The sequence below is a fragment of the Pistacia vera genome, unplaced genomic scaffold (assembly GCF_008641045.1).
Source record: "Pistacia vera cultivar Batoury unplaced genomic scaffold, PisVer_v2 Contig670, whole genome shotgun sequence".
Lineage (NCBI taxonomy): Eukaryota > Viridiplantae > Streptophyta > Magnoliopsida > Sapindales > Anacardiaceae > Pistacia > Pistacia vera.
Genome location: NW_022196524.1, coordinates 175956 through 194545, shown reverse-complemented (window position 1 = coordinate 194545; position 18590 = coordinate 175956). Strand labels below are relative to the sequence as shown.

The 18590-nt window shown below is 36.6% G+C and overlaps 2 protein-coding genes across 3 annotated transcripts; both read right to left on the bottom strand.

Annotated features, from left to right (window-relative positions):
* Positions 1-3144: 3144 nt before the first annotated feature.
* LOC116112914 lies at positions 3145-15147 on the bottom strand. Its single transcript, XM_031399027.1, has 6 exons — positions 14336-15147; positions 13918-14261; positions 13409-13672; positions 13249-13331; positions 3262-3381; positions 3145-3156 (listed from the first exon to the last, which is right to left on the bottom strand). Exons 1-6 carry the CDS (start codon positions 15145-15147, stop codon positions 3145-3147), a joined length of 1635 nt encoding a protein of 544 aa, XP_031254887.1.
* Positions 15143-17331, bottom strand: LOC116112909 (cholesterol oxidase-like). Of its 2 annotated transcripts, none has more exons than XR_004125329.1 (5): positions 16702-17331; positions 16194-16616; positions 15824-15980; positions 15513-15652; positions 15143-15249 (listed from the first exon to the last, which is right to left on the bottom strand). XR_004125329.1 is itself a non-coding variant. In XM_031399023.1 (5 exons), exons 1-5 carry the CDS (start codon positions 16960-16962, stop codon positions 15149-15151), a joined length of 1167 nt encoding a protein of 388 aa, XP_031254883.1. In that variant the 5' UTR covers positions 16963-17330; the 3' UTR covers positions 15147-15148. The 2 variants fall into 2 exon arrangements, 1 of the variants encoding a protein (XP_031254883.1); XM_031399023.1 differs by having other exon boundaries at positions 15147-15249; positions 15513-15737; positions 16702-17330.
* Between the last annotated feature and the right edge of the window lie 1259 nt (positions 17332-18590).

The following is an 18590-nucleotide window of genomic DNA, read 5'->3' as shown; positions in this document are numbered from 1 at the left end:
TTCTAACCAAAACTCAATCATATGAACACTGAAATCAAAATGACAAGCCAAAGCAACAAGAGGAAAGTAATAATAGAAGGAGAAAACCAACTTCCGAAACCACCATATCCACTGTAAGGATCATCCTCCCAAGCTAAAGCCTCTCCACTGCATATTTTGCCTGAACTTATCACAGGATTTCCTCCTTGTTCAGCCAATCTTATATGACGCAAAATGGGAGGAAAAACCTTCTTATAAGACTCCTCACCAATCCATAAGTCTGAATGTCCAAAGCCCTCCACAACGATCCTTTCATGTCTTAAACTTGGTTGGTGTAGCTTCATGTAGTTGTTAGCTAGAAATGAAGTTTCTGGAGTCACAAGCAGACTCCTTCCACCGGAAATGTACAATGTTGAGACTGCCATTCTCTCTGGATGAATCAAATATGAGTTTTTTCCATGGCTATTCACTATAAATCCTGAGTTGCATATTTTTCTGAGGTGGGAAAATGCTGCCATGGGAACCCTTGTTGTGCTTTGCCTGTTTAACCAATGGTGCATGGAAGGGCTGTGAGCTCCAGCCCCAAATTTGTGTTGTTTGGTTCAAATAGTGCAGATAGAGTTGTGAACAGAGGTAATGAAATATTATTGAGAGTACATGTGAAGGAGGATTTTTGTAATCAATTAGCATACTTTTATTGTTTCGAATCTGATTAAATATAACATTTTTGTTCGTTAACTTCCCGAAAGTGAAAAGATGAGAATATTAAAAAATTTTGCATGTTGATATATTACATAGTTTGAAACTGGTACATCTTCCATTAGTGGTGCTTTTCTTCTTCAGACTGGTATTTTGAGAAATTTTGGTTTGATGTGTAAAATGTTTGTTTTGACTATGATCAACAAACCTTTCAATTTTTTAGAATGAATGAATGAGATGACAGTACGGTTGCACATCTATATTTCTCATAGAAATATCTCTCAATATACAAGAATCCAATATGAAATCATGTTAGAGCATCTCCAAATAACTCTTTATATGACATAAACTCTTTATTATAAAGAGTTTATCCATAGAAATAATAGTTTAACAGACTCTTTATTCTTTAAATATAAATTAAAGAGTGGGTTTGACTCTCCACATTTAGAAAGTCAAATTTCACTCTCTATCTTAATAAATTACAAGTTTCTATGCATTTTATTTATAATTTATCTCTCTTATTAAAGCTCCGTTTGGTTCACTTTTTTACACTTTTTAGAAATTTTTTTTAAAAAAGTTAAAAAAAAGTTGAATTGGGCGAGTATTACGATGTAGGATTTGAAAATTAATAAAAATACCCCCCATGTTTGTTCATTTACTAAACACCCCTATAATAAAACATTAAAAGTTAACAAGAACACCCCCAACCCACCCATTAAATATGGACAGCTGGCCACCACCGTCGAAAGGTGGCCGAAGTCGCCGTATCGGTGCATATCCGGCTAGATCTTGCCGGTCGTGTGCCGATATGGCCTTTTCCTGCCAGATCTATGGTGGATCTGGCCGGCAAATGTCAGATCTACGGCTAGATCTGGCCATTGACAGTCAGATTTGGCCATATTTGCTCGTCAATGACAGTCAAAGATACGGCTGTCGTTGATGGTCAACGATGACCATATGTTGGCCGTCGTTGACGACTAGCTACGGCCAAAGATCTGGCATTTTTTAGTCAGGTCCACGGTGGATCTGGCCGGAAAAGGCTAGATCGGCGCACTACCGGCCAGATTCAGACGGTAGTGCGCCATTATACTAGATTCCGACCATCTTTCGATAGTGGTGGCCGGAATATGGTAAATGTGGGTTGCTGAGGTGTTTTTGTAATTTCTAAAAAAAATATTTAGGGGTATTTAATTAAATTAACAAATTTGGAGGGTTTAAAAAAAGTTGAATAATATTGTGAGTTTTTGCAATTTTACTGTTTAACTTTATTGAGAATACTAATAATAGTATTCCCAAGAGTGAGCCAAAGGAAGCCTAAATTTCTTTCTTGAAAAAACATATTCTCACTCCTAAAATTTAAAGAGTCTATTAGATTTGAATAAAAATTTTGTTCTTTATATTTAAAAATCAACGAAGATACTCTTTATTTATATTAAATATGATCTTTAAAATAAATAACACCACTGGAGATGCTCTCATTCGTTTATCATCTTCAAACACAAAATCAATATGAAATTATTATTACTTTAATATGATATCTCATTGTATCTGAAAAAAAAAGTTACAGCAACTACATAAATTGATCTAGTTTTTTTCAATATTAAAAGTGTTATCCAGATCTTCCATAGCTATAACTTGGAACAAAACCAATAAATGAAGATAAAAAACATGCACGCATAAAAAGCTGGTGATATTTGACTAATTATATAAATGGGGCTTCTCTAATCGATAGTTCTAACCAAAATCAATCATGAACACTGAAATCAAAATGACAAGCCAAAGCAACAAGAGGAAAGTAAAATAGAAGAGAAAACCACTTCCGAACACCATATCCACTGTAAGGATCATCCTCCCAAGCTAAAGCCTCCCCACTGCATATTTTGCCTGAACTTATCACAGATTTCCTCCTTGTTCAGCCAATCTATATGACACAAATGGAGGAAAAACCTTCTTATAAACCCTCACCAATCCATAAGTCTGAATGTCCAAAGCCCTCCACACACGATCCTTTCATGTCTTAAACTTGGTTGGTTACTTCTTTAGTTGTTAGCTAGAAATGAAGTTTCTGGAGTCACAAGCAGACTCCTTCCACCGAAATGTACAATGTGAGACTGCCATTCTCTCTGGATGAATCAAATATGGTTTTTTCCATGGCTATTCACTATAAATCCTGAGTTGCATATTTTTCTGAGTGGGAAAATGCTGCCATGGGAACCCTTGTTTGCTTTGCCTGTTTAACCAATGGTGCATGGAAGGGCCACATTTCGATGCCAGAATGCGTTACCAAATATGCCTGAAAAAACCTCACATTCTTTGTGTCTGCATCTCTCATACCGTGGAATGAAACGGCAATGCATTTCAGGCTGGTGTCGAAAACTGGTTTTTGATGTTTCCAATAGAGCCAAAATTTTGTCCTTGCCTAATATGGCCATTATACCTGCAGTGTGTTAAATAAAAATCTAAGGTTCAAGTCGAAGCCTGATCAAGAAATATTGAACTGTGTCAAAGTACAAGATTTATAGTTGTGGGAAAAGTCTTAACAAATTTTTTGAATTTAATGGATAAAACTAATGGAACGCTTACAGGGACCAGGGGAACCACATTTGAATGTAGCCAATGCATTGAGCTTGAAGAACATTGAAGAGTTTGTGCAAACAGAGAAGCTAAGTGGGTTGACGAGACATGTCCTCCCAAGAGGGCCATGTGAACAGCTAAGCCTCCACACACGTGTGCAACAACATGAACTTTTGTGCCCTTCCCGTGCAATTCAGATCTTAGCAATTGCTGCAAAAGCCACAGAGAAGTAAGAAAACTCTCACTTAACAAAATTTGAAATTTGTCGTTAGCCTTTTTATACCAGCAGGAACAAATCTTGCAATATCTTCAAGGTGAAGTTGTTTGCAGGATGAAAGGGTGCAATCTGGATTGCAGTAGCCATATCTCACGCCCTTCTCCAGTAAAGTTCTCACTAAATCGATTGGTTCTGATGGGAGCCAGTAACTTTCTGTCATATCCATTAATAAGGAAACAGGATTTTGTTGTTCCTCTCTTTTAAGTCGACATGGAGTTTGACTGCACTTCCATTGCTTGCAACTGATGGTATATCCTCGTCTGCATTATCCACGGTAGCCAAACATTATAATTTGCTCATAAGTACCCAAAACCAAAGAAACAATTAGAGACCTGTGTTTCATATTTGCTTTCCTATTTTTTTCATTAATAGCAGTACTCTATTTCTGTTCATTTATTCTTAACAACCAACTCATTTTAAACTGTTATAGATCGATGAAGTAAATTCTAAGTTAATTTCATTCTTGAGGAACTTAAAAAATGGATTTTGATTTCTAATTACCTGTTTTAATTTCATAAAAGTGCTGTTTGGATAAGTTTTATCGTAAGAATCTAGCAGGTACAGACCTCGGTTCCGTCTTGGTATTTGTAATATAATGTTCTCAGAGAGACCTGTGCAAAAAGGGCTACGAACCTTCTCCTCCCGTTTCCTTCAAGACTCATGAAACTCTTTAGTAGCTCTATTAGGAAATTCTAAGCTCTCCTGTTTATTTATCGCTTCTGGCCTCGAACTTTTTCCCGAAATATTTTTAAATGTCACATGCAATGTAGTTGCCTCCCTCCAAGCATACAGTGCTAACGAAAGGGTTCATTATCTTCTGTCCCTCAGAATATATCTGCACAGTATCAGATTTTAGAAGTTATCATAGTAAGTAAAGTTGAAATGATTTCAAATTCAGATTGCATTGCACCTTGAACCAGAAGAAGAGCGAGAAGAACGGTAATGCATGTACTGCGTGTAAGGAGTTCTGTAATCCACTTCGCACAGATCTACTCTCCATCAATAACATGTAACCGATCCTTCTCAATGGCTTCAAAAACAACATAACCTCCAACTTTTCCTCTTAAAAGTGGATGAGATTCTCCATGAACTGAATTATTGGAGTTCATTCATTTTGAGATAAGCAACACATGGCATACCTCCAATATACCCTTTCATGGTCTCTGATTGCAACAATTGATCTATCAGCTTTATTTTTCACTATCGGCCAAAACTGGATATCGGTCAACATTTTAACTGCAAGGTCTATGCCTCTTTTGCTCTGTACTCCAGAACATCCTTCACAAGGTGCTTACTAACATCTCAGCTGCTGCCGCAATCGTAAGAGATGGATTTATGCCTACAAACATGGAATTAAAGAAGCATCACAAACATAGAGGCTCTGGTGCCACAGTTGTAAAGCCTTTGTGTCAAACACTGCCCTTGGAGTTGCAGACACCGTGTGAAGGATCTGAAGCTGCATTGCAACCACCTAAAGATGAACCGAAGTGCTTGGTACCTTGACAAGAAAGGATTCCCCTAATTTCTTGCAAGCTTTTGAAAGGCCTTAACTTTTCGTGGGAGTAAAGGATCACAGGGTGGACTGAAACAGATTTTATTAGCCCTTGTCAAAAATGATTTTCCCATCACTTTCATCATATCCCATTGCATTAGCGCCACTGCTTGCTTGCTTGAAACCCGTACATGTTTCAACTATCTATAATCCCATGAAAAACCAGTACCCATGCCATCCATAAGATACTATCCCTTTGAACACTGAGGTAGGGATAAGCAGTTGGAAGTACAGCACTCTACAGCATAAAATAGCACTAGTGTTAAAAGAGTCCACACTGAAGACGAAAAAAAAATCCACTTCTTAACGTCTAGCCATTTAATTTCCATCTTTTATACACAATCATCCCAGAATCAAGGCATAATCATGAGAACAGTAGGAATTAGCATATTCTGATTACTAAAGCATGCCATGATATGATACTAAACTTCATTAGAACTAAATAGAAGTGAATTGAGTTTTTGAGCATGGTGAAATGTAAACCTGGATTGTGAAACCCGTGAAGAAGTGTGAGATGAAGAGATTTTGAAGGGTCTTTCAGGATTTGCTTTCTGTCTAATCCTAAGCAGTATTGGAGCAGGCTTCCAGCAAGAAAAGCAACAGTATTACCATTACAGCTGATCCAAACCAAGAGTGTCTGGAGTTCTAATCCTCTCATTTGTGACTGAAAAAGTATCTCAGTCGTGCAAACACACCAGCTGAAAATCATTTTTTCCCAACTTGTTAAATATTTGAAACTTATATTTTGACAAAATATCTAACATTTGTCAGTATTGTGTCCTACCTGATAGTTCAAATCAGCGGCTACATAGTAATCTCGTTAAATAAACAAGCCATCTTCTTCTTTTTCTGCTATTTTTGCTTCCTGGTGATTTTCATGGAGTTTTGGACCACATACTGAACTTGACATCCTGTTTTACACTACATCCCGCCTGCATCACCAAAAAATTCAGATTGAAACAGCTGGTTGCTAACTCATATCATATGGTATTAGTCTGTTAGGCTGGATATTTGCTAAAAAACAGTAAACAATCCCATATCATATTATTTCTAACATTTACTGATCTTGAAATTATTCAGTGTAATTAAAGATGAGATATATAAATGCTAAGTCCACCATAATGAAGTTGTAGAGAATATGCCTGGATTGCTGAAAGGATATATTTTTGTCGGTAGAGTTTTGGCTTGTAAGGGCACCCAGCAAGACAATTTCCACAGGCTAACAGCTCCCTGTCTGTTAAGCTTTATAAGATGGTGGAGGGTCTTCAGATCAATTAATGCTTAGTTTCACCACGTCTTCACACTTTCTTAATCTGTCCATCGGCTATTTCTCCCATGCTTTGGAAACAGGAAACCTGACGAGCTCTTTGTACTCTAAGCATGGTACAGCAGAAGCTTCACAACTATCCCAATCCCATTCCCACTCCTTTGGCCACTTTGGATTCCTTCTAGACGAACTGGAGTTGGCAGCATCACTCCAGCATTGACTAGTGAACCTCCGCCAAGCCCAAAGCTACTGCTGCCAGAGAATCGCCTTGTTCAAAGAGCTGTAATCAAGAACAAACATTCAGTTGCAAAGCAAATGTAATAGTCTTTCACACCATAAAATCAAGAAGAAAAGCGACAGTATAACCTGAAACAAAGCATCTTTCGGGCCAAGCTGACACCTATGTTCCGGTTCTCCACCCTGAGGCGGACATGCTCTCAAACTATCAGTTGAAAATCATGAGCTTCCCATTGCCTGCCTTTCTCTATTAAGCATACCTTTATCCCTTCCATTGACATCCGAAAGGATGCAACAGAACCGCCATATCCAGACCCCACAACAACAGCATCATAACCATCTTCTTCATCACACACCTTTGTCTAATTCAGTTTGTTTCTTCATGTTTTAGAAATCTAAAAAATTTCAGGACTATTCAGTTTCAGATTCGAGGAAATATGCAAATGACATACTGTCAGCACAGATGATACTGAATATCTAATGCATGTTCTTCTCAAAAGCGCTAGAATATCGTTTTCTATTATGAAGAATACAGTTGACTCCAATTCCAAGATCTCGGCTTGTCTCGGTTTATATTGGACAAATCACTACAAAACAATTACCCAGTTTATCAATGCATAGTAGATTCTTAAAAACGTAAAATGAAATCACAAAGAGCAAAAATGAGTGGATAGTTTCCTCTCAACAGCTGAAAGAAAATCACATATAATATAACCTTGATTAAGGTTAATTACTTGAAATATTAAAAGGTTGATCAACTTTTTAAGGTCTTTTTGTACATTCTTAACAACACCTGTATATATTTTATCAGTTCATTTCTGCAGTGTAAAACTGTAAATACTCAATCACAAGCATCAAGATGTTGACAACTACCTGCTTAATTCTACACTTCACATCACTTTGTGGAGCACTCAAAAGCCAAAAGTCAGAACTCACACTACATATTTTTCATTCTGAAAATGTTCTAGAAGCACAAATTTTCACTGAAACTAAATAAACGTACATATTTTGAGAACTAAAAAATTTTATTGCCTTAACCAAGCATTATAAATTAAATTCTATACATAATGTTGAAATAACAGTATGAGCAAAAGAGAGTCAAGATGTACTTATTACACTCAAATACAAACTTGTTCAACATCTAAGTTTCACTGATTCTAGAGGGCTTGCAGAAGACTTCTCATGATCGCGGCTACCAGGAGGTGGCTTATCTTTTAATGGTCCATTTCTTATAGCTTGAAAAATCGGACCTAAACTGCTAGTTGCTAGAAAAACCAAGCAATCTATGTACACAGACCTCAGTCTCTCCATCTCCAACTGTAATAACCCAATCGTGCTCCAACCAGGTATTTCATCTACTTGTTCATTTTTGGAAAGTAAACATCATAAGCCCATCAGGAGAAGCAATTTTTTCTCTGTCAATTCTAGAGTATTTAAGTTCGGCAAGCAAAAATATATCCCACTAAATCCTTGAGATTGCACCCAATACTGCATAAAATTGATATGCAACATTCACGGCTGTTAGCCTGTTGCATTAAGACGCTGTCAAACAACTAGAGAGATAGAATCAAGATCCTTCTGATTTAACTCACGAGTTTTTCACGAATTGTATTGTTTTTTTTTTTTTTTTTTTTTTTTTTTTTTTTTTTTTACGTATCAATCATAATTGCTTTGCTCAAGTAAAGCTTGGGTTAAAATTCTAGTCGTGAGTAATGTTAGAAGTGTATGGCTGTCCAGTTGAAGAGACTTTGTGTGGTCCATAGCTTCTTGCCCTGGTTTCAGAAAGGTGGCTTTAAATAAAAAATCTTTTTCATATACTAAACAAGGCAAGTTGAAGATAACTTTAGTCAAAATTTGTTGGCCGGCCAAAGAAACATAATTGGTGGAAACTGCAATGATGGCTCTGCACACTACACTAAGTCAAAGGACACCACAAAGATCTCATCCAATGTCGGCTCTTGATAAAATCATAAAAATGCGGTTTTCAACGAATATTAATTTGCAAAATCATTACGCGCAACATTAAGTATAGGACAACAAACCCACATGAAATTTCCTCATTTTTGACTCTTCCCGCAACCAAGACTTATAAAATAACAGTAATTCATATTTTGGTGGCTCAATTTTTATCGAGAATTCTCAGCTGTTAGTCAACAATATTTGTGTGACTCAGTTTTTACCAAGAATTCTCACATGTTAATGGTTATTCATATTTGTGTGGCTCAATTTTCAAATCAAGAATTCTCACGTATAAGTCAGCCATATTTAAAAAAAAAAAATGAAAATTCAACAAGATTATCACAAAAAAAAAAAAATGAAATTTTCTTCATTTTTTACTCATGACCCCGACTTATAATATAATAGTAATTTATATTTATGCTTAATTTTTAAATAAAGAATTCTCAACTGTTAGTTAATCACATTTAAAAAAAAATGAATATTCAACAAGAGTATCAGAAAAAAAATGAATTTTTTTTTTTTTTTTCCATTTTTGACTCCTCATGAGCATGACTTATAATATAATAGTAATTCATATTTGTGTGACGCAATTTTTACCATGAATTCTCACATCTTAGTCAACCATATTTGTGTGGCTCAATTTTTACCAAAAACTCCCACGTGTTATGTAATAGCTTCTTCATTAACTAATATACTCAGAAATTATACTATGAAAAACATACATACATATAATTTGGAAAGCAGTGGGCCCAAAATTTTTCTTTACTTTATATACATATAATTCTTTACATAACAAATAATGGTGGACAGTAGCGCCATTTCTCTCCGCTTCTCGACGTCCATTCGACCGCTTCTTACTTATTTCCTGCAAAACAGGAAAAAACAACGAGGTGAACACTAATTGCTCAGTAAGTAAATCCTCTACTCTTCTATCCCTGCGACTTACTCTTGAGTTCTTTCCTTACTCTATTCTTTTCCTTCTTCCTTCTCTCTTGTTCTTTCTCTTTTCTTTCACTGTTTCTAATTCTCACTGTTCTTTCATTCTAACTTTCTTTGTTCTTTCTTTCTAATTCTCTCTGTTCTTTCTAATTCTCGTTGTTCTTTCTTTCTTTCTTATTCTCACTAACCATGATAAGAATCATGGTAACATGCATGAATGGGACGCACATGGAGTAACGCATAGAAATGCATTTTCTTTCTTCTTTTCTATTTCTTATGCTATTTCTTTTCTTTCTTTCTATTCTTTTCTTTTCTTTCTTTCTATTCTTGCTCTGATTTTCTTTTCTTGCTTGCTCAAGCTTCTCATTCTTTCTTATTCTTATTCTTTCTTTTGCCGATCGGACTTGGTTGATGCATGGATTCGGAACCCTGGTCGTGTGAGTGAGTACAGTCCTCATCTACATGCACTCTTGTGGACTGTATAAATTTTTTCTTCTTCTTAGGCCACTCAATTAAGGTGGCGTGCATGTAGGAAATTCTTCTTGGTACAACCCTCATCCACATACACTCTTGCGGGCCGTACAAATTCTTTTTCTTCTTATGTCGCTCACTTAAGGCAGCGTGTATGTGGGAATTCTTCTTCTTGTCACCCACGGGTTCCCCATCGCAACATTGCATATTTGCATTACTTGCTTGCACTTAAGAAAGAATTATGAGCATGAGCCATCCACATCCAACTCCACTTCTCATGGCTTAAATCTACTCATCAAAAGCCATATACTTAACAATAGTATCATTCTCACCAATCAATCTCAAGGTCATAAGCATATGCACGCATAACAAATCATTTGATTACTTAAATCTTAGCTTAGGGTGGATTTACTTACCTTGTGCTTGAGCAGTTTCACAAAAAGCTCTTGATCTTTGGTAAATTGTTCTTTCTCTAAAACTGTAAGCATAAACTTAATAAGAATTCCATAATAACACAAGTTAATCTCATAACTAGAGCAAGAATCCTTACCTTTTGATGCTTATGATCAAATCCTTATCAAAATCCAATCAAAAGCCCTCAATTTCCTTTAGAAAATTGGTGAAGAGATAAGAGGAATGGAGAGTGGAAGTGGTGTATGGGGTGTAGAGAATGGAAGGGTTTGTAAGAAACTACACCCAGCTGAAAATTTTTTCCCAACTTGTTAAATATTTGAAACATTATTTGACAAAATATCTAAACATTGTCAGTATTGTGTCCTACCTGATAGAATTACAAAATCAGCGGCTACAAGTCAATCTCGTTTAAATAAACAAGCCATCTTCTTCTTTTTCTGCTTTTGCCTTCCTGGTGATTTTCATGAGAGTTTTGGACCACCTACATGAACTTGACATCCTGTTTTACAACATCCCGCCTGCATCACCAAAAAATTCAGATTGAAACAGCTGTTGGCTAACTCATATCATAGGTATTAGTTGTTAGGCTGGATATTTGCTAAAAAACAGGAAACAATCCATATCATATTATTCAACATTAGATCTTGAAATATTCAGTGTAATTAAAGTGCAGATATATAAATGCTCAAGTCCACCATTATGAGTGTAGAGAATATGTGTGCTGAAAGGATATAATTTTTGTCGGTAGAGTTTTTGGCATTGTAAGGGCACCCAGCAAGACAATTCCACAGGCAGCAGCTTCGTCTGTTGAAGCTTTATAAGATGGGGGGGAGGGTCTCAAGATCAAAATTAATGCTTAGTTTACCACGTCTTCACAACTTTTTCAATCTGTCCATCGGCTATTTCTCCCATGACTTTGGAAACAGGAAACCTGACAGGAGCTCTTTGTACTCTAAGCATGGTAGCAGCAGAAGCTTCACAACTATCCCAATCCCATTCCCACTCCTTGGCCACTTTGGATTCCTTCTAGTACGAACTGGAGTTGGCAGCATCACTCCAGCATTGACTAGTGAACCTCCGCCAAGCCCCAAGCTACTGCTGCCAGAGAATCGCCTTGTTCAAAGAGCTGTAATCAAGAACAAACATTCAGTTGCAAAGCAAATGTAATAGTCTTTCACACCATAAAATCAAGAAGAAAAGCGAAGTATAACCTGAAACACAAGCATCTTTCGGGCCAAAGCTGACACCTATGTTCCGGTTCTCCACCCGTGAGGCTGACATGATCTTCAAACTATCAGTTGGAAAATCATGAGCTTCCATTGCCTGCCTTTCTCTATTAAGCATACCTTTATCCCTTCCATTGACATCCGAAAGGATGCAACAGAACCGCCATATCCAGACCCCACAACAACAGCATCATAACCATCTTCTTCATCACACGACCTTTGCTCTAAATCAGTTTGTTTCTTCATGTTGTTAGAAATCTCAAAAAATTTCAGGACTATTTCAGTTCAGATTCGAGGAAATATGCAAATGAACATACTGTCCGCACAGATGATACTGAATATCTAATGCATGTTCTCTTCAAAGAGCGGCTAGAAATACGTTTTCTTATGAAGAATAAAGTTGACTCCAATTCCAAGATCTCGGCTTGTCTCGGTTTATATTGAGACAAATCACTACAAAACAATTACCCAGTTTATCAATGCATAGTAGATTTCTTTAAAAACGTAAAATAGAAGATCACAAAAGAGGCAAAAATGAGTGGATAGTTTCCTCTCAACAGCTGAAAGAAAATCACATATAATATAACCTTGATTAAGGTTAATTACTTGAAATATTAAAAGGTTGATCAACTTTTAAGGTCTTTTTGTACATTCTTAACAACTACCTGTATTAGATTTTATCAGGTTCATTTTCTGCAGTGTAAAACTGTAAATACTCAATCACAAGCACTCAAGATGTTGACAACTACCTGTTAATTCTACACTACATCACTCTTGTGGAGCACTCAAAAGCCAAAAGTCAGAACTCACACTACACATATTTTTCATTCTGAAAATGTTCTAGAAGCACAAATTTCACTGAAACTAAATAAACGTACATAGTTGAGAACTACAAAAATTTATTGCCTTAACCAAGCATTATAAATTAAAATTCTTACATAATGTTGGAAACAGTATGAGCAAAGAGAGTCAAGATGTACATTATTACACTCACAATACAGAACTTGTTCAAACTCTAGTAGTTCAACTGATTTCTAGAGGGTTGCAGAAGACTTCTCATGATCCGCGGCTTACCAGGAGGTGGCTTATCTTTTAATGGTCCATTTCTTATAGCTTGAAAATCGGACCTAAACTGCTAGTTGCTAGAAAAACCAAGCAATCTATGTACACAAGGACCTCAGTCTCTCCATCTCCAACTGTAATAAATCCCAATCGTGCTCAACAGGTATTTCATCTACTTGTTCAATTTTTGGAAACGTAAACATCAGTAACGCCATCAGGAGAAGCAATTTTTTCTCTGGTAATTCTAGAGTATTTAAGTTCGGCAAGACACAAAATATATCCCATCTAAATCCTTGAGATTGCACCCAATACATGCATAAAATTGATATGCAACATTCACGCTGTTAGCTGATTGCATGAAGACGCTGTCAAACAACTGAGAGATAGAATCAAGATCCTTCTGATTAAACTCACGAGTTTTTCACGATATGTATTGTTTTTTTTTTTTTTTTTTTTTTTTTTTTTTTACGTATCAATCATAATATTGCATTGCTCAAGTAAAAGCTTGGGTTAAAATTCTAGTCGTGAGATAATGTTAGAAAGTGTATGGCGTCCAAGTTGAAGAGAAATTATGTTGGTCAATGAGGGCCATGTGAACAGCTAAGCCTCCAACACAGTGTGCAACAACATGAACTTTTGTGCCCTTCCCGTGCAATTCAAGGATCTTAGCAATTGCTGCAAAAGCCACAGAGAAGTAAGAAAACTCTCACTTAGAACTAAATTTGAAATTTGTCGTTAGCCTTTTTTTATACCAGCAGGAATATCAAATCTTGCAATATCTTCAATTGTGAAGTTGTTTGCAGGATGTAAAGGGTGCAATCTTGATTGCAGTAGCCATATCTCACGCCCTTCTTCCAGTAAAGTTCTCACTAAATCGATTGGTTCTGATGGGAGCCAGTAACTTTCTGTTGCATATCCATTAATAAGGAGAACAGGATTTTGTTGTTCCTCTCTTTTAAGTCGACATGGAGTTTGACTGCACTTCCATTGCTTGCAACTGATGGTATATCCATCGTCTGCATTATCCACGGTAGCCAAACATATATAATTTGCTCATAAGTACACAAAACCAAAGAAACAATTAGAGTACCTGTGTTCTATATTTGCTTTCCTTATTTTTTTCATTAATATCAGTACTCTTTTTCTTTTCATTTATTCTTAACAACTAACTCATTTTAAACTGTTATAAGATCGATGAAGTAAATTCTAAGTTAATTTCATTCTTGAGGAACTTAAAAAATGGATTTTGATTTCTAATTACCTGTTTTAATTTCATAAAGAGTGCTGTTTGGATAAGTTTTATCGTAAGAATCTAGCAGGGTACAGACCTCGGGGTTCCGTCTTGGTATTTGTAATATATATGTTCTCAGGAGAGCCTGTGCAAAAAGGGCTACGAACCTTCTCCTCCTGTTTCCTTCAAGACTCATGAGACTCTTTAGTAGCTCTATTAGGGAAATTCTAAGCTCTCCTGTTATATTTATCGCTTCTGGCCTCGAACTTTTTCCCGAAATATTTTTAAATGTCACATGCAATGTAGTTGCCTCCCTCCAAGCATACAGTGCTAACAGAAAGGGGTTCATTATCTTCTGTCCCTCAAGAATATATCTGCACAGTATCAGATTTTAGAAGTTATCATAGAAGTAAAGTTGAAATGATTTCAAATTCAGATTGCATTGCACCTTGAACCAGAAGAAGAAGCGAGAAGAAGACGGTAATGCATGTACTGCGTGTAAGGAGTTCTGTAATCCACTTCGCACAGATCTACTTCTCCATCAATAACATGTAACCGATCCTTCTCAATGGCTTCAAAAACAACATAACCTCCAACTTTTCCTCTTAAAAGTGGATGAGATTCTCCATGAACTGAATTATTGGAGTTCATTTTCATTTTGAGATAAGCAACACATGGCATACCTCCAATATACCCTTTCATGGTCTCTGTGATTGCAACAATTGATCTATCAGTGCTCCTTAATTTTTCACTATCGGCCAAAACTGGATATCGGTCAACATTTTTAACTGCAAGGTCTATGCCTCTTTTGCTCTTGTACTCCATAACATCCTTCACAAGGTGCTTACTAACATGCTCAGCTGCTGCCGCAATCGTAAGAGATGGATTTATGCCTACAGAACATGGAATTAAAGAAGCATCACAAACATAGAGGCCTGGGTGCACAGTTGTAAATGCCTTTGTGTCAAACACCTGACCATTGGAGTTGCAGACACCGTGTGAAGGATCTGAAGCTGCATTGCAACCACCTAAAAGATGAACCGAAGTGCTTCGGTACCTTGACAAGAATAGGATTCCCCCTAATTTCTTTGCAAGCTTTTGAAAGGCCTTAACTTTTCGTGGGAGTAAAGGATCACAGGGTGGACTGAAACAGATTTTATTAGTGCCCTTGTCAAAAATGATTTTCCCATCACTTTCATCATATCCCATTGCATTAAGCGCCACTGCTTGGCTTGCTTGGAAACCCATGACATGTTTCATCTTATCTATAATCCCATGAAAAAACCAGTAACCAGTTGGCCATCCATAAGATACTATCCCTTTGAACATGAGGTAGGGATAAGCAGTTGGAAGTACAGCACTCTACAGCATAAGCAAATAGCACTAGTGTTAAAAGAGTCCACACTGGAAGACGAAAAAAAGAAAAATTCCACTTCTTTAACGTCTAGCCATTTAATTTCCATCTTTTATCACACAATCATCCCAGAATCAATGGCAATAATCAATGAATAACAGTAGGAATTAGCATATTCTGATTACTAAAGCATGCCATGATATGATACTAGAACTTCATTTAGAACTAAATAGAAGTGAATTGAGTTTTTGAGCATGGTGAAATGGTAAACCTGGATTGTGAAACCCAGTGAAGAAGTGTGAGATGAAGAGATTTTGAACGGGTCTTTCAAGGATTTGCTTTCTGTCTAATCCATAAGCAGTAAGTGGAGCAGGGCTTCCAGCAAGAAAAGGAACAGTATTACCATTACAGCTGAATCCACAACCAAGAGTGTCTGAGAGTTCTAATCCTCTCATTTGTGACTGAAAAAGTATCTCAGTCGTGCCAAACACACCAGCTGAAAATCATTTTTTCCCAACTTGTTAAATATTTTGAAACATTATTTTGACAAAATATCTAACATTTGTCAGTATTGTGTCCTACCTGATAGAATTACAAAATCAGCGGCTACATAGTCAATCTCGTTTAAATAAACAAGCCATCTTCTTCTTTTTCTGCTATTTTTGCCTTCCTGGTGATTTTCATGAGAGTTTTGGACCACATACTGAACTTGACATCCTGTTTTAACAATACATCCCGCCTGCATCACCAAAAAATTCAGATTGAAACAGCTGTTGGCTAACTCATATCATATGGTATTAGTCTGTTAGGCTGGATATTTGCTAAAAAACAGTAAACAATCCCATATCATATTATTTCTAACATTTACTGATCTTGAAATTATTCAGTGTAATTAAAGATGCAGATATATAAATGCTCAAGTCCACCATATATGAAGTTGTAGAGAATATGCCTGGATTGCTGAAAGGATATAATTTTTGTCGGTAGAGTTTTTGGCATTGTAAGGGCACCCAGCAAGACAATTTCCACAGGCTAAGCAGCTTCCTGTCTGTTGAAGCTTTATAAGATGGGGTGGAGGGTCTTCAAGATCAAAATTAATGCTTAGTTTCACCACGTCTTCACAACTTTCTTCAATCTGTCCATCGGCTATTTCTCCCATGACTTTGGAAACAGGAAACCTGACAGGAGCTCTTTGTACTCTAAGCATGGTAGCAGCAGAAGCTTCACAACTATCCCAATCCCATTCCCACTCCTTTGGCCACTTTGGATTCCTTCTAGTACGAACTGGAGTTGGCAGCATCACTCCAGCATTGACTAGTGAACCTCCGCCAAGCCCACAAGCTACTGCTGCCAGAGAATCGCCTTGTTCAAAGAGCTGTAATCAAGAACAAACATTCAGTTGCAAAGCAAATGTAATAGTCTTTCACACCATAAAATCAAGAAGAAAAGCGAAGTATAACCTGAAACAAAGCATCTTTCGGGCCAAAGCTGACACCTATGTTCCGGTTCTCCACCCGTGAGGCTGACATGATCTTCAAACTATCAGTTGGAAAATCATGAGCTTCCCATTGCCTGCCTTTCTCTATTAAGCATACCTTTATCCCTTCCATTGACATCCGAAAGGATGCAACAGAACCGCCATATCCAGACCCCACAACAACAGCATCATAACCATCTTCTTCATCACACGACCTTTGCTCTAAATCAGTTTGTTTCTTCATGTTGTTAGAAATCTCAAAAAATTTCAGGACTATTTCAGTTTCAGATTCGAGGAAATATGCAAATGAACATACTGTCAGCACAGATGATACTGAATATCTAATGCATGTTCTTCTCAAAGAGCGGCTAGAATATCGTTTTCTATTATGAAGAATACAGTTGACTCCAATTCCAAGATCTCGGCTTGTCTCGGTTTATATTGAGACAAATCACTACAAAACAATTACCCAGTTATCAATGCATAGTAGATTTCTTTAAAAACGTAAAATAGAAGATCACAAAAGAGGCAAAAATGAGTGGATAGTTTCCTCTCAACAGCTGAAAGAAAATCACATATAATATAACCTTGATTAAGGTTAATTACTTGAAATATTAAAAGGTTGATCAACTTTTTAAGGTCTCTTTTTGTACATTCTTAACAACTACCTGTATTAGATTTTATCAGGTTCATTTTCTGCAGTGTAAAACTGTAAATACTCAATCACAAGCATCAAGATGTTGACAACTACCTGCTTAATTCTACACTTCACATCACTCTTGTGGAGCACTCAAAAGCCAAAAGTCAGAACTCACACTACACATATTTTTCATTCTGAAAATGTTCTAGAAGCACAAATTTCACTGAAACTAAATAAACGTACATAGTTGAGAACTACAAAAATTTTATTGCCTTAACCAAGCATTATAAATTAAAATTCTATACATAATGTTGGAAATAACAGTATGAGCAAAAGAGAGTCAAGATGTACATTATTACACCTCAAATACAGAACTTGTTCAAACTCTAGTAGTTTCAACTGATTTCTAGAGGGCTTGCAGAAGACTTCTCATGATCTGCGGCTTACCAGGAGGTGGCTTATCTTTTAATGGTCCATTTCTTATAGCTTGAAAAATCGGACCTAAACTGCTAGTTGCTAGAAAAACCAAGCAATCTATGTACACAAGGACCTCAAGTCTCTCCATCTCCAACTGTAATAAATCCCAATCGTGCTCCACCAGGTATTTCATCTACTTGTTCAATTTTTGGAAATGTAAACATCAGTAAGCCCATCAGGAGAAGCAATTTTTTCTCTGATCAATTCTAGAGTATTTAAGTTCGGCAAGAAACAAAATATATCCCACCTAAATCCTTGAGATTGCACCCAATACATGCATAAAATTGATATGCAACATTCACAGCTGTTAGCCTGATTGCATTGAAGACGCTGTCAAACAACTAGAGAGATAGAATCAAGATCCTTCTGATTTAAACTCACGAGTTTTTCACGATATTGTATTATTTTATATTTTTTTTACTTATAAATCATATTATTGCATTTGCTCAAATAAAAGCTTGGGTTAAAATTCTAGTCGTGAGATAACGTTAGAAAGTGTATGGCTGCCCAAGTTATGCAGCTAGCTGTCATTTTTACCAGGGATTTGGGCAAGGTTAAGAGATATTATATGTGTGGTCAACAATGTTTTTCATATACTAAACAAGGCAAGTTGAAGATAACTTTAGTCAAAATTTGTTGGCCGGCCAAAGAAACATTATTGGTGGAAACTGCAATGATGGCTCTGCACACTACACTAAGTCAAAGCACCACAAAGATCTCATCCAATGTCGGCTCTTGATAAAATCATAAAAATG